The sequence below is a fragment of the Eucyclogobius newberryi genome, unplaced genomic scaffold (genome assembly GCF_026437365.1).
Source record: "Eucyclogobius newberryi isolate DKJ021-1_F unplaced genomic scaffold, fEucNew1.0.hap1 SCAF_12, whole genome shotgun sequence".
Lineage (NCBI taxonomy): Eukaryota > Metazoa > Chordata > Actinopteri > Gobiiformes > Gobiidae > Eucyclogobius > Eucyclogobius newberryi.
This window is the reverse complement of record NW_027315746.1, coordinates 8,814,900-8,830,303: the sequence shown is the minus strand read 5'-3', so window position 1 is coordinate 8,830,303 and position 15,404 is coordinate 8,814,900. Positions and strand designations below refer to the sequence as shown.

The 15,404-nt window shown below is 39.5% G+C and overlaps 1 protein-coding gene across 1 annotated transcript in view; it reads left to right on the top strand.

The window, feature by feature from the left end:
• Positions 1–15,404, top strand: part of LOC140356026 (collagen alpha-1(XI) chain-like) — a 196,153-nt gene that overhangs the window by 51,011 nt on the left and 129,738 nt on the right. Inside the window, exons 7-10 of the mRNA XM_072440716.1 lie at positions 3,230–3,328; positions 6,738–7,031; positions 11,538–11,600; positions 14,402–14,443. Of these exons, the coding sequence (XP_072296817.1) occupies positions 3,230–3,328; positions 6,738–7,031; positions 11,538–11,600; positions 14,402–14,443 (498 nt within the window). The remainder of the gene's footprint in view (positions 1–3,229; positions 3,329–6,737; positions 7,032–11,537; positions 11,601–14,401; positions 14,444–15,404) is intronic.

Below are 15,404 nucleotides of genomic sequence, written 5' to 3'. Positions count from 1 at the left end.
ATGAAACCTAAGCCCTCCATTTCTGTTTAAAGAAGGTCTTTCTTTTTTAACAAAAATAGCTTCCTTGACTCCACTTTCAAACCATCTTTTCTCCCTGCTTAAAACCTTCACCTCACCGTCTTCAAACGAGTGATTAGAGGCTTCAAGATGGAGATGCACGGCGCTCTGAGGTCCTGAACTAGTATTTCTTCTGTGCTGATAAAGCCTCTTGTGTAGAGGCTGTTTCGTCTCACCTATGTAACGTTCTTTACAACTTTCTTCACTGCATTGGATCGAATAAACTACATTGCTCTGTTTTTGAGTCGGCAACTTGTCCTTTGGGTGAACCAGTTTTTGTCTTAAAGTGTTTCCTGGTTTAAAATAAACAGGGACTTCGTGTTGTCTAAAAATTCTCTGCAGTTTTTCCGACAGGCCAGACACATAAGGGATAGAAACACCCTTCCTTCTCTGTTCAGTTTCCCTTTTGTCCTGCTTCTTGGTTCTCTTCACTCTGTTGAGAGCCCAAGCGGGGTAACCACAGGCTGAGAGGGCATTTCGGACATGTTTTTCCTCTTTCTTCTTGCCCTCTGAGCTGGTGGGCACACCTTGAGCTCTGTGTTGTAAGGTTCTGATCACCCCCAGCTTGTGCTGTAGTGGGTGGTTGGAACCAAAGAGCAGATACTGGTCCGTGTGTGTAGGTTTCCTATATACTTCTATTTGGAGTTTCCCGTCCTCTCCTCTGATCGTGGAACAATCAAGAAAGGCCAAGCGATTCTCCTTAGCGTCTTCTCTTGTAAACCTAATATGTGGGTCCACCGCATTGATGTGATCAGAGAAGGTTTCCAGCTCTTGTTCCTTGATTGTTACAAACGTATCATCGACATAGCGAAGCCACAGTTTTGGGGCTATGCCTGAGAATGAGGACAGTGCCTTCTTCTCAAAGTGCTCCATGTACAGGTTGGCCACTATGGGAGAGACGGGCGAGCCCATGGCACAGCCATGAATCTGTCTGTAAAATTGTCCCCGGAATTGAAAGTAAGTGGTGTTCAGACAGATGTCCAACAGTTTACATATGTGTTCAGGTGTCAGTTTGGTCCTTTCCTGTAGGGTGGTGTCTTCCTGCAGTCTGATCCTCACTGCTGCTACTGCATCAGAGGTCGGGATGCAGGTGAACAGGGACACGACATCATATGAAACCATGAGGTCATCTGGGTCCAGTTGGAGATGTTTCACTTTATCCACAAAGTTGTGCGTGTTTTCCACATGATGTTCCGAATTCCCCACAAGCGGAGCCAATATAGTTGTTAAATGCTTGGCCACATTGTAGGTGATGGAATCTGTGCTGCACACTATGGGTCTGAGTGGAACCTCCTTTTTGTGTATTTTTGGAAGGCCATAAATGCAAGGCATGGCTTCACCAGGATACAGTCTGTAATACAGAGGCCGGTCTATCGCTTCCTCTTTTTCCAGCCTTTGTAAACAGTCTATCACTTTCTTCTTGTAGCCACTGGTCGGATCTCTTTTCAAGCGCTCGTATGTGGTCGTGTCCTCGAGGAGGGTGTGGACTTTGGCTTCGTAATCAGCTGCGTTGAGAATTACAGTGCAACGTCCCTTGTCTGCTGGGAGGATGTTGATGCTATGATCTTTTTCCAGTGCTGAAAGTGCTTTCCTCTCTTCAGCTGTGATATTTGAAGGCGGTGGTTTGGCACTCTTCAGGGTCGCTGTGACACGTAACCTCAGGTCTGTAGCCTCCGATTCAGTCATTTTGTTGTTCCTAATTGCAGTTTCAGTGGCTGTGATGTAGTCCTCTGTCACAGCCACTCAAACTGCAATTAGGAGAATCGCTTGGCCTTTCTTGATTGTTCCACGATCAGAGGAGAGGACGGGAAACTCCAAATAGAAGTATATAGGAAACCTACACACACGGACCAGTATCTGCTCTTTGGTTTCAACCACCCACTACAGCACAAGCTGGGGGTGATCAGAACCTTACAACACAGAGCTCAAGGTGTGCCCACCAGCTCAGAGGGCAAGAAGAAAGAGGAAAAACATGTCCGAAATGCCCTCTCAGCCTGTGGTTACCCCGCTTGGGCTCTCAACAGAGTGAAGAGAACCAAGAAGCAGGACAAAAGGGAAACTGAACAGAGAAGGAAGGGTGTTTCTATCCCTTATGTGTCTGGCCTGTCGGAAAAACTGCAGAGAATTTTTAGACAACACGAAGTCCCTGTTTATTTTAAACCAGGAAACACTTTAAGACAAAAACTGGTTCACCCAAAGGACAAGTTGCCGACTCAAAAACAGAGCAATGTAGTTTATTCGATCCAATGCAGTGAAGAAAGTTGTAAAGAATGTTACATAGGTGAGACGAAACAGCCTCTACACAAGAGGCTTTATCAGCACAGAAGAAATACTAGTTCAGGACCTCAGAGCGCCGTGCATCTCCACCTTGAAGCCTCTAATCACTCGTTTGAAGACGGTGAGGTGAAGGTTTTAAGCAGGGAGAAAAGATGGTTTGAAAGAGGAGTCAAGGAAGCTATTTTTGTTAAAAAAGAAAGACCTTCTTTAAACTGAAATGGAGGGCTTAGGTTTCATCTTCCTGTTATTTATAATGGGATTCTGAACCCCTGGAAAGGTAAAGGACATTCAGATGCTAATCAGGTACTCAGGGTGGTTGAGCCAGGGTCTCACAAAGACAAAGAGGTTTCTAATAGCCCATTAAGATTCTGAATAGGCTAGCTCGGTAGATACAAGGGGGAGTTTCTGTTGAAACAAACAACTCTTTCTACTTCAGGAAGGCTCCTCCCAATGGGCGGGTCTTACCACAGAACAGTATAAATATCGGAGTTCTCGACCTAAATTCTGTTATTGACAATGACTCTTGGATGAGAGTCGAAACGTCTATTTTTTCAAACTGAGTCCAGATGACTACAACTGAAGCTTTTTCTACTATGGAACACGCCTGGACGAATGAGGGATTACACCGACATATTTGTAATTATGTGAACACTGTGCAGTTTGGATACAAATACCTGGTCCGATTATAGAGATACTTTGTAGTTTTGAGCGTTTGCCCCCTTTTACCTCATCAATACACAGATCTTGCCTTTACTGTAACATCTCTATACACGTCATGATATTGGTACAGTATGCAGTTTAATTCTTGGTACCCAGGTTGATGCAGTATGTGTGTATTTAGTACTTGCCTCGAAGTGTCTCCCACTTGTAACACCTTCAGTCCTCCGTTTTTCAGACAAACGCAGGAGCTGACTACTACCCCAGCGAATACGACTACACCACAGTGGACGGCGGGCCCCCCGACACCAACCCTGACACCGCCGGAGCGGAGAAGGTAAAGTCACACGCGGATCACGACAACGCATTTCAGAGCGCGATATGTTGCAGCAGAAAATATCTCGATAAATGATAATACTGAAGCCAAAAGCCGGATAATCCCAGTAAACCAATATATTTTGGGGGAACATGAGCCGCAACAAACACAGCAGCAGAATGAAACGCTTGATATCAAATTTAGAAGTTACTGTTTTGACTCTGGAAAGCACAGACCATTTTGTACGACATAAAAATAGCCATTGCAAAAATAAATGTACACGCAATGAATACATGGTTTTGACTTGATCTACTACCAGATTTGAAAAATAGATGAAAAATAGATGAGGAGATACCTTCAAAACCTTCAAAACAGTCATTATTGCACTGAAAGTAAGAGATTATAGACGCAAGTGTGTGGCCAGGCTATGAAAGAAACAATTTTAAATGGTTAAAGCTCTGTTTCCTCACAAAATAGTCAATAAATCCCATAAAACAAAAGGTTCACGTCGCCTAATCGCCCAATCGAATTACGGAAGACCGAGCGTCTGACATTGAAACCGGTCGGAACTGTTTCCTATTTATTACAATTCAGCCCAAAAACAAAACCACATTTCTATCATCCACGTCGGGGGCCCGAATCCAGTCTTGGCCTCGCTCAGATGCGACCGGGTTTCCTCTGCCCCTGAGCGCTTAAACAAACCACCTCCATCAAAGAGATCCTACACTACACTATACATATACACACTATACACAGAGCGACGAGAAGATGGGAAACTTTGTCACGTAACGAAGCAGAGCCGATGGAAAACCAGCATCCCGTTCGGTCCCCGCCATATCCCGAACTGGCAGGTCCCGTCTCAGTCTGAGCTAATCCATCACATGGCGCGTAATGGAGAACATTCGTGGGGTGAAACGAAAAACCTCCCGACGGTCGCGCGGCGTTTTCGGGCCAAACGTCTGCTGCCCGTGCCCCCCGATGTACCTTCGAGGTGGATAAGGAAACTTCAATCAGCTTGAAACAGTACGTTTATTGCAGGAGACAGCCAGGAGGGTTGGCCACAAATGCTAACATATGCCGGCGTATATAAGAGCATTGGGCTAATTACTGACGACGATGCAGTTCCACGTCGCCTTAGGTTCGTTCTGCAAGTGGAAACAGTCAGTATTGTTTCCATGCATTGCCTTTTACCCTTTACCAGACGTTGTATCTTGACATTGAGCGGTTTTGGGAAAGGCAGCGGTTTTTAATTTTGTCTCCTTTTTGATTGCAATTGTTGTACCGATCAATTTAAAATGATCAAATGAAATAAATACAAATCTAATAAATACATGAAAAAAAAAATTAACAAAGCCAATTAAATTATGGCTAAATATGTTAATAAAACTGTAAATGTTTAGTAATTTACAGGTGATTTTTTGACAGCGCATAAATAATTGTTTTAGGAATTTATTTTTTAACCAAAATACCGTCATTTCCGCACTATAAGGCGCACTGGATTATAAGGCGCACTGTCAATGAATGGTCTATTTTTGATCATTTTCCATATATAAGGCTCACTGGACTATAAGGCGCTTTAAGTGAAACAAAACGTGAACCACAAAAAATTACTTTGAGGTCAGTAAGCACAACCAGAATGAATCCATATATAAGACGCACTAGATTATAAGGCGCAGTCGTTTATTGAGAAAATGAAAGGCGCCTTATAGTGCGGAAAATACAGTACAGCTAAGTTTAGGTTTCCTCTGCTGTGCATTTCTATGGCATTAACAAACAGTTGCACATAATTGAAGTGAATCATACTGTGACGAAAAATCCTGGGCTCATATTTGGCTCAAAAAATAGCACATTAACATTAATCTCTTATTGTGAACAACATGGAAGAACTTTTACAACGTATTTATCGAACATGGTTTTGCGAGACTGTGCGCGATGATCCTTTTTTTTGACATCAACAACTCTGTAACTCCAGAAGTTGTAATATTTCATGTGACTTAATTGTCCGTATCGTTGCGACTCACATAAACCTGGTCTGGAACACGCTGGAGCGGCCAGAGAACTTTCAGCAGATGCTAATATGTGCTGAGCGATGCATTTGAATGATGAAGTTCTTTGTTAAAACCGGAGGCGAAGCTTGAAAATTGACTTTGTTTCCCATCCATGAGGTCAAGTTACCGACTCAATTTAGGAATTGACGTTGACATGAATGTAAAATAAACTCTTTACATGAAGTACAGTTAAATTCACAAGCACACGAAGAAAAAATGTGTATATTTTGTTTATGGGTCATTATGATTTTGGTACACTTTATAATAACACCTTAATTTAGCCTCATAAAGCATGAACCAAGACTTAAGACATTCAGAATACATTTTGTTTATTAGGAAAGATTCAGGCTAATTAACTCAGATGTTAAGAGTATGAATGAAGCAGTTACTAAGCCTGAATCATTCTTAATAAACTATTTTTTCATTCTGAATTAAGTCTTTGTTCATGGTTTATTTAGGCTAATTATATAGTGTCACCATGACTTCTGACTTCATTTGATAGAAGCAATTTCCATCAAGGAATCATGTACACAGCAGTAGTAATGACACAGTGTCAGTGTTTGTATTATTGGGCAAATGCTTTTATCTGTTGAGCTACTTTTCCTCATACAAATACATGAAAGAAATGTTACAAAAAGTGACTTGGCGAACAGTTCCAAGCTCATTTTTTGACCTCTAAAATTGTGTTTACGGCTTTGAATCCATATGCAAACACAAAGTAAATTTAAAGTGATTTAAAAATGTACAATAATTGATATACTAATAAATGAAGAGTTCATTTGCAAAAATACAATGTTGAAGGCTTTTTTTACTCTTTGTCCAGCAGTGGCTGTGTTCACATGCACACCACAATCTGATCATTATCTGATTTTAGACCTTTAAAATGATGTCAATTACATGCAAACTGTAAAAAGCTGATGTGAGTTTGACTTTTTACCAATTTATCATTTTAATAATCTGTCGACAATAATAATAATCATCATCAATTTGAGTGCAATTTGATTATTCCATGCTTTCTTGGGCAAAACTATTATAAATAATCTGAAGGTGGTATAAAGAATAAAACAAAAAAAACTTTTGATCATTTTCTAAATGATCTTTGTTTTTTGTTCAAATAAACTCTTCATAATCATTTTGAATATGCTGAACTGCACATACGTCAACTATCAAATACTGCTTTTTTGAGAACTGAAACTTAAAAATATCAGTTGTTTTTGTCATTTTTGGGTCTGGAAATGTCGGTTAACCTGATATTTCCATAAACATGTGAATTCCTCTCTCGTGGCGTCACTGCTCGACCAACCTCACTCCCATGCTGTGTGTCTCTCCCCCCTCGTCCCTCCCTCCCTCCCTCTCTGCGACGCCTTGCGGATCCATGCCAGACCTTCACCGAGGAGATTGTCGACGATTACATCACCGGCGTGGAGCAGGTGGGGGCGGAGCCTACTGCGGCCGCGGAGACCCCTGCCCCCTTGGACCCCCAGGAGAAAGTGGAGCCGGCGACCGACGCGTACGAATTCAAGGAGTACGACGTGAAAAACTACGACAACAAGGAGTTTGTGGAGAAGGCGTACGAGTATGGGGACTACGAGTACGGCAACGGCGCCGCCAAGCCCACGCCGGAGGAGGAGTTTGGCCCCGGGGTCCCGGCCGAAACTGACATCAGAGAGAGCTCCGTAAGTTTGTGCAGAACGACACTATTCGAGCCTTTTCAAACCAATGACACTGTTTTTTATTGAATATGAATTTGGAAAAAGCTCCTTTTTTTACATTAACATGCTCATTTTAGACACATTGAATCTAGTGAAACTGCAGTGAATATTAATAATGCCTTGGATTTGACAACGTCTTCCACAAAATAGTTTGCAGCGCATTATAACTACTGTATTTTTCGAACTATAAGTAGTAAGTATAAGTCGCACCAGCCAGAAAATGTATAAGAGAGAAGAAAAAAAACACATATATAAGTCGCATGTTTGGGGGAAATGTATTTGATAGAATCCAAGACCAAGAACAGACATTTCATCTGTAAATGCAGTTTAAAATAATAACAGATGAGAGAACATGGTGAATAGGTGTACGTATGCTAACGCTAACACCTTCAGCTACATGACGTATGCTAACGCTAACACCTTCAGCTACATGACGTAAAAAAAAAAAATTGAGATGTCAAGATTATTAGGCTCATCAATAGTTGGGATTGTTCAGGTCACAATATAACCGTAACAACCAAAAGATTAACATCGTGACCATTTCAGAAGCAAATTTTGCTCAATGAAAATCCCAAAAATAGACATAAGCGTTACAGACTTTTTTAAATCTGTCTGTTTTTGTCAGATTTAGCGTAATTTAAGCTCAATTTTGTAAAGCTGCCCATAAACTTGAGGAATAGTATGTGTTCGACCATGAGAATGAAGGAAAATGAAAGATCTTACTGTTGTTTGATTGCAGTCTCAATAATCGTGAAATCGTGACATCCCAAAACGTCATGTACTAGTCCTTTACAACACACTTATTACCAAAAGCCTATTATCATAGCAATTAGCAAAAATGTCCCACCATCACGCAAATAAGTAACATTTACTCGTCTTATTCTGCATAACCTCATTCGGTGCCACTTTATAATAACTACACCTTAATTTGCCTTAATAAAATATGAACAAAGACTTAATTAATAATGAACAAATCGTTTATTAAGCATAATTCAGCCTTAATAATTACTTAACTATTACCGTATTTTCTGGACTATAAGTCGCACCAGCAAAAAAATGCATAATAGAGAAGAAAAAAACATATATAAGTCGCACTGGAGTATGAAATGCAGTTGCAAGTGTGAAAATAACAAATAATATCACATATAATATATGTGATATTATTTGTTATTTTCACACTTAATTGTAAGTCGCTCCCCGGTATATTATATTTATACTTAAGTATAGTAGTAGTTATAAAGTATTGAAGTATAAACTAAGTATAAGTCGCTCCCCGGCCAAAACGATGAAAAAAGATGCGATTTATAGTCCGGAAAATACTCTTAACCCTAATTCCTAACCTTAACTTTATTTATCAAGTTAGTAAGCCGAAATCATGCTTAATAAACTGTGTGTTTGTTATAAATTAAGTCTTTGTTCATGATTTGTTAAGGTAAATAATGGTGCAGTTATTACAACGTGATACCGAACGAGGTAATGCAAAATAAGACAAATAAATATGACATATCACGAGTACAGGCAAGTTCACAGTTAGTTAGAGGAATAAAATGAGCTGCTACTCGAGCGATACTTTGGTTAGTTTCCCATATATTTGCTTGATTGAATAGTTTAGAATCGACCCATGTTATATTTCTTGTATTTGTGTGAGAGGACAAATGACATCTCCCAGTACAAAAGGATCAGACTAGAAGACAGTTTCCCTCTCTGTGATTTGGCCGTGACGTCGGGTGACACACTGACTCCATTACCGCCGACGGACTTCAGACACGGCTGGAATTCGTTTGAAGGGCTCGGTTTTGTTTGTTGCTTCTGTCAGTTTTGGGTTTGAGCTCAGAGGAAGCGCTCGGCAAACGAAACCAACCAAACACAAAACATTCACCTGGGAAAAATCACAATTAAACACAATTTTTTTTAGTTTTTTGTTTGTTTGAACGAGTCTTGTCGGTGAAAAGAGACAAATGTGGGTTTTTTGTGAACACAAACAGTCACAGGAGCAGACGAGGAGCACGAGAGAATACAAAAGTAGTTGTGGTTTATTTGTAGTTGCAGTGGTAGTTGTAATTGTAGTAAAAGGAAGGGACTATTGCATTCAACGTACTTTAAGTCTGAGTAATTCCATCACATTTACTTGCCCTAGTTACAATTATTTTTCAATTTAAACACATAAAACACGCAAAAATAACACAGAGAGCAAGCAAATAAACCCAAGACATCCAATAAATAAAACACAAACAACAATTACAGCACGTCTTGTCCAGCGTTTGAATCCCATCCAGTACTAAGTCTGTCATAAAAGCTCAATTTGCAAAAAATTACCGTATTTTCCGGACTATAAGTCGCACCAGCCAAGAAAAAAAAATATATAAGTCGCACTGGAGTATGAAATGTAGTTGCAAGTGTGAAAATAACAAATAATATCACATATAAGTCGCTCCGGAGTATAAGTATAAGTATATAAGTCTAAACATAAGTCGCGCCTTTTTCATAGTTTTGGCTGGGGTGCGACTTATAGTCCAGAAAATACGGTAAATCAAATTTTCAAGTCAATTTTTCTCAATGTCATTTATAGTGATCAGAGTGGTAGGTTGATTACTTTTAGAAGGTGTAATCAGATTAGTTTCACAAAGTAATTGGACCAACACTTGTAGCAGTAGTTGTAGCAGTAGTTGTAGAAGTATTAGTAGCAGTAGTAGTACCAATGGCAGTAGCAGTAATAGTTGCAGTGATAAAATAGTACTTGTAGTTGTGGGCGTTATCTCTGTGAGTTGGCAGCCAGATTTGGAGCCAGCTGTCAGTTGCGCGGACACACCCCCTTAACCTTTGACCTCCGTGACCCCTTGCAGTTGATTGGAAACACACTTCTCGCTCATCCCTCAACTATTAACGCCGAATGTAAAACTGGCTCTTTCTTCGACTGCGATTTCCGTCCAAATCCGGAGCACGCTGTTCCTGTCTCGGGATTTTGAGTTATAAAGACGGGAAGTGAGATTCTGGCTCCAGGTCCGTCTGGTATTTCTGAATGAAGCATTGCTCTCACGCTTCCACCCGGAGCGCTCCATTGAGCTCGCGTCTAAAGACAGTTTAATCGCTTTATTATAGTGTTATTACGATCTGTTGACCGTATCCAAGAGAACGAACGCTGTTTGACATCGTAGGGAAGCTTTCCGAGGCTCGATTAACATTTTAGTTGCGTAGTGAGTGACTGCCGGGGATCGGGGCTGGTTCTGCTCGTCAAGTTTGATATGGTGTTGTTCTCTTTGGAGTTAATATAGACTTCTAATATTGTGATATGCTTACGTGATACGCCTACAGCAGATTAAACAGTGTGGAGGCTTTGCAGTGTCTAAAGAGTCTAAAGTGGAAGCTGAACATTGACTTTAGCGCAAGTTATATCGTCATATTGCTAAATACGTAGTTCTCTTTCAAATTGTGATCTGACCCACCAGGAAACTGTCATGGCAAAGGAGTTTTTTGTGTGGCTGGTGCTGTATATATGGGTAGAATAATCAGATAAGCCAATAATCAGATCCGATTTTTGGCGTCTGTTTTTGTTCTGATTTTTACAGGAATTGTTGTTGTTTGGAAGGAAAAGTTCATGTCGTTGCCACATTGCTTTGCTCCTTTGTTTCTTTTTTTCTTATCAAAATGTGTCTGACGTGAACAATCAGAAAGGAATCAGATTACTCACACGCGTCACGTAGCAGTTAGCAACACGACTGACCTGCTAACATTTGTGTTTGCGTTCAATTACAAAATGAATACGTTAGAACAGTGATAGTCTACATACTTTTTACGATATATGTCACAACCTTCAAACAAGATGGCGCTTTAAATACTATCTTCTCCGTTTAGAAGCTATAATTAAACTACGTAATCTGACATTGTCCAGGTCTCATTTACTATATAGGACTTTCCATGGGAAGTTAACGATCCATAAAAGGACAAAATTACATGGAAATCAACCAAAAATTGCACTTTTCACTTCATTTCCGAGCTGAAATCTCTCTCCAAATCCTCTTTTATGGTTGGCGGTTGTCCTGTTGATCTACTCTTACGCTCAATTATTCTATTTCAAGGTCTTCCAGCGCCGCCTTCGTCATTTGCCCCGGCACTAGCTGGTCACTCGCATTCTTTTCATGCAAAATCGTCATCGACAGTGTCAGGTATCGGCCCCTTAACCGCGGTCAGGGTCCTTTCTCTCGTTGGCTCGGTGAACATCGGCGAGGCCAAAGTTGAAATCATAACTTCTCGCCGAAGGATTCTCGAGGTCGCTTTTTCCAGTCGTTCGAAATCCTGACTCTAAGATACCTAAATCTCTTTACGCGTGTAGCGATCGACTCTGCGTTTTTCGCACGTCGTAAAAAAACGAGGAAAGTCGACGGAGCGAGAACGTGACGGATTGCAGCGGTTTGGGACAATGTTCTGGTTTTAAATATAGACTTAAAGCTGTTTTTGTTTCCTCCTCTGTAGGTCCATGGACAGAGTTACCTGGGAGAGAAGGGGGAGAAAGGAGAACCCGCTGTTATCGAACCAGTGAGTACTGAAGTCAACGCTGCAGATACATGTATTCTACTGTTACGATTATTGTGTGAATACAGGTACATATCACCATTTTCCAATTATTCACCCTATTCACGTGACAAAGCAACAGTTGATTGTCTTTTGTTCACATTGTCAGAAGATTCCAGCCATTCCTCAATTACTGTGTGTCATGAAATCAAACTTGAATGAAAACGTTGTGATATTATGACAAAAAAAATGACTTTTTGCCGCTATTTTCACAATTATAATATAAAATTGCAAATAAACATGAATAATCTTAGCATTCCTGCTTTAAAAACTAAATGTTACTTTATTTTTTTGTACTTAAAGCAGAGTGGTTTTAGATCTAATTTGAATCAGGATTACACAATTATTGCTGCAATTATTGAGTCAATCAATTACAAAAAGTGTCACACAAAAAACTACAAATAATAATTTAATTCTACTGTGGCAATTTTCCTCTTATTTTTTGACATACACACTTCATTCATTTTTCTTTTTTCTTTTTCAAAGCTTTTATTAACATAAAACATGGAACAAACACAGACCAGAGATTTTTATGAATTTATGGCATAAAAAAATCCAAATAAGAAGTCCAAATGGTCCAAAGACGGTCAAATTCCTTTTTTTTATGATAAAGCTAGCGTGGTTAATGCCTGTGTGGCCTTCCATAGAGCGTCTGTTAGCTAGCATGCTACTTAGCTTTTAACATTGGCTTTACGTGTGCCATTTTTAACATTTTATCTTACATTGAGGTCAATTTAACGTTGTTTTTATAGCCTTAGCGGTAGAGACGTTCAGCAGTTAGCATTACGCACATTTTCTTATGTTTCTAAAAGAAGCACCGCAAAATGAAACCAAAATTTGGTTTCATGTTGTGGCCAAATGCTTGTGGTTGGCTTGACAACAGAGCTAACATGAGTGCAGATTTTTAATGGATAGTTATAGTTTATGTTTCTCCTTTCCTTCTGTAAGAACTCGTCAACGCATTAGCAATGACAACAGTTTATACAACGCAGTTCGGATTCGACCATTCAGATTCGTCTGTTGCTAACATGCTAACAATGCTAACACCTAAATGTACCACCACCTTTTTTTTTTTATATATAAGTTTACATTTTACTTTTTAGTTTCTCCTTTCCTTCTGAATGAACTCATCAACGCTGTTCTGATGCGACCATTGAGATTTGTTTGTTGCTAACAATGCTAACACCTAAATGCACCACCACCTTTATTTTTTTTTTTTTTTTTGTACCAGTTTACATTTTACTTTTTGGTTTCTCCTTTCCTTCTGCAAGAACTCATCAACGCAGTTCGGATTCGACCATTGAGATTGGTTTGTTGCTAACATGCTAACAATGCTAACACCGAAATGTACCACCACCTTTTTTTATTATTTCTTTTAAAACAGTTTACATTTTACTTTTTAGTTTCTCCTTTCCTTCTGCAAGAACTCATCAACGCAGTTCGGATTCGACCATTGAGATTGGTTTGTTGCTAACATGCTAACAATGCTAACACCTAAATGCACCACCACCTTTTTTTTTCATATATACCAGTTTACATTTTTACATTCCTTCTAGTTTGAAGTGCCAAGATCATCCGTATGACCAAAGACACACACATGACACATTGGTCTTTGCTCTGCTAACTGTAGACACAACCGCCACAGTCTAGTGCAGCACGCCACTCTCCGAGTCCCACACAATTCACCACGGAACTCAAAAATGACCCACATAGCGGCACGTCTCCTCCATCACATTTTTACCTCACTGTCATCTTAAACCCAAACCATCACCACAACAAGGATTCTAAAATGTGAAATATCAGTGCGTCTGACATCTGTTTCAACTGCTGCCACGAGAACCCCTGGTGGGAAAAAATGTCTTTGTTACTTTGCTTTTTATGCTTTTGTCGTTGTTTTTTTACTTCTCTAATGTGATTTAAATTATTTCATTTTAATTTAACCTTACTATAGTTTTTGCTGTTATCTCTGCTTGATACAACATCCCTGGACTGGATTGAAGTAAAAAGTATGAGTATATATAAAATCTGCTGTACAGGTGTTCTCAAAATATGTGTGCTTATAATGTACTAATATAAAGTACTTTTCAAAGGCGTAGTTTAATAAATCACCTCTACATCACCATAAAGTACAACGTGATCAAATGGTGTTGAACTGTTGCTCCAGTATATGTACTTAGGTTGTTATTATTATATACCGTATTTTCCGGACTATAAGTCGCACTGGAGTATAAGTCGCACCAGCCAAAATATGCATAAAAGAGAAGAAAAAAACATATATAAGTTTCACTGGAGTATGAAATGCAGTTGCAAGTGTGAAAATTACAAATAATATCACATATAAGTCGCACCGGAGTATAAGTATATAAGTATAAATATAAGTATAAGTCGCACCACGGCCAAAACTATGAAAAAAGGTGCGACTTATAGTCCGGAAAATACGGTAGATCCTCTTCCACCACTGATCACGGTTACATTAATATAAAAATATACAGATTTATTGTTATTATTAAATGAAACGTTCCTTCTCATAACTTTGCATCACGACACAGAATGCTAGTTTTAGGATACAACTTATATTTTTACATGTATACATCCACAATTATGACATAAATTGCTCTTGACACACGGACACATCATTGTACTTTTCATAATAAGTGTTGAAACTTTGCACAAACACAAAGTCCAATCACAAATGTCTCTGATCTGTTCTTGTATTTGCCGTCTTCCATTTCAAACGCCGGTGTCGTCTTTGCTTTGCTTTTTAGGGGATGCTTATTGAAGGAGCCCAAGGAGCGCCCGGCCAAGCTGTAAGTATCACGTTCTTCCTCCCTCCTGTCTGCGCTTCACAGACGGAGAACAGCTAAAGGGGGGAACAGGCTCTGTGGAAAGTCACGGCGGGAACACAGGCGAAGTACGAAGTGTAGTACAGTATAGTAGTAGTGGGGGTAGTTATTGTAGTAGAGGTAGAAGTTGTGAAGTTCTTGTTGTTGTAGACGTTTAGTAGTAGCAGTAGTAATAGTAGTAGGAGTTGTAATGTGTCAGTAGTAGAAGTTGTATTAGCAAAAGTTGTAGTTCTAGAAGTTGTAAAGTAGTAGTAGCAGTTGCAGTAGATGTACATAGTCACAGATGGTGTAGTAGAAGTCTAGATAGTTGTAGTATTAGAGGTTGAACTTAGAATTGTTGAAGTAGTAGTTGTTGTAGTTGTAGCAGAGTTGTAAATGTTGTAGAGGTAGAAATTGGAATTATGGTAGGAGTAGTAGTAGTAGTACTAGTAGTAGTAGTAGTAGTAGTAGTAGTAGTAGTAGTAATAGTAGTAGTAGTTGTTGTTGCAGTAATTGAAGTAGATGTAGTTGTTGTTGTTGTTGTTGTTGTAGTCTAGGTAGTAGAGGTTGTAGTTGGGGTAGTAGTTATAGAGATAATTGTTGTCATAGTTGTAGTAGATGTAGAAGTTGTCATAATTGTAGTAGATGTAGTAGTTTTTGTAGTTGCAGTTGCGGTAGTAGTTATCTCAGAGATAGTAGTTAAAGTAGCGGTAGTAGTTGTTTTAGGTTGTAGTTGTAGTAGAGGTAGTAGTTGTTTTAGGTAGTAGTTGTTGTAGGTAGTAGTTATAGTAGAGGTAGTTGTTGTTGTAGAGGTAGTAGTTATTTTAGGTAGTAGTTATTTTATGTAGTTGTTGTAGAGGTAGTAGCTGCAGTGGAGGTGGCAGTTGTAGTAGCAGTGGTAGTACAAATAGTAGTTTACAGTAAGTAATCTTGCGTTGCGGACGTT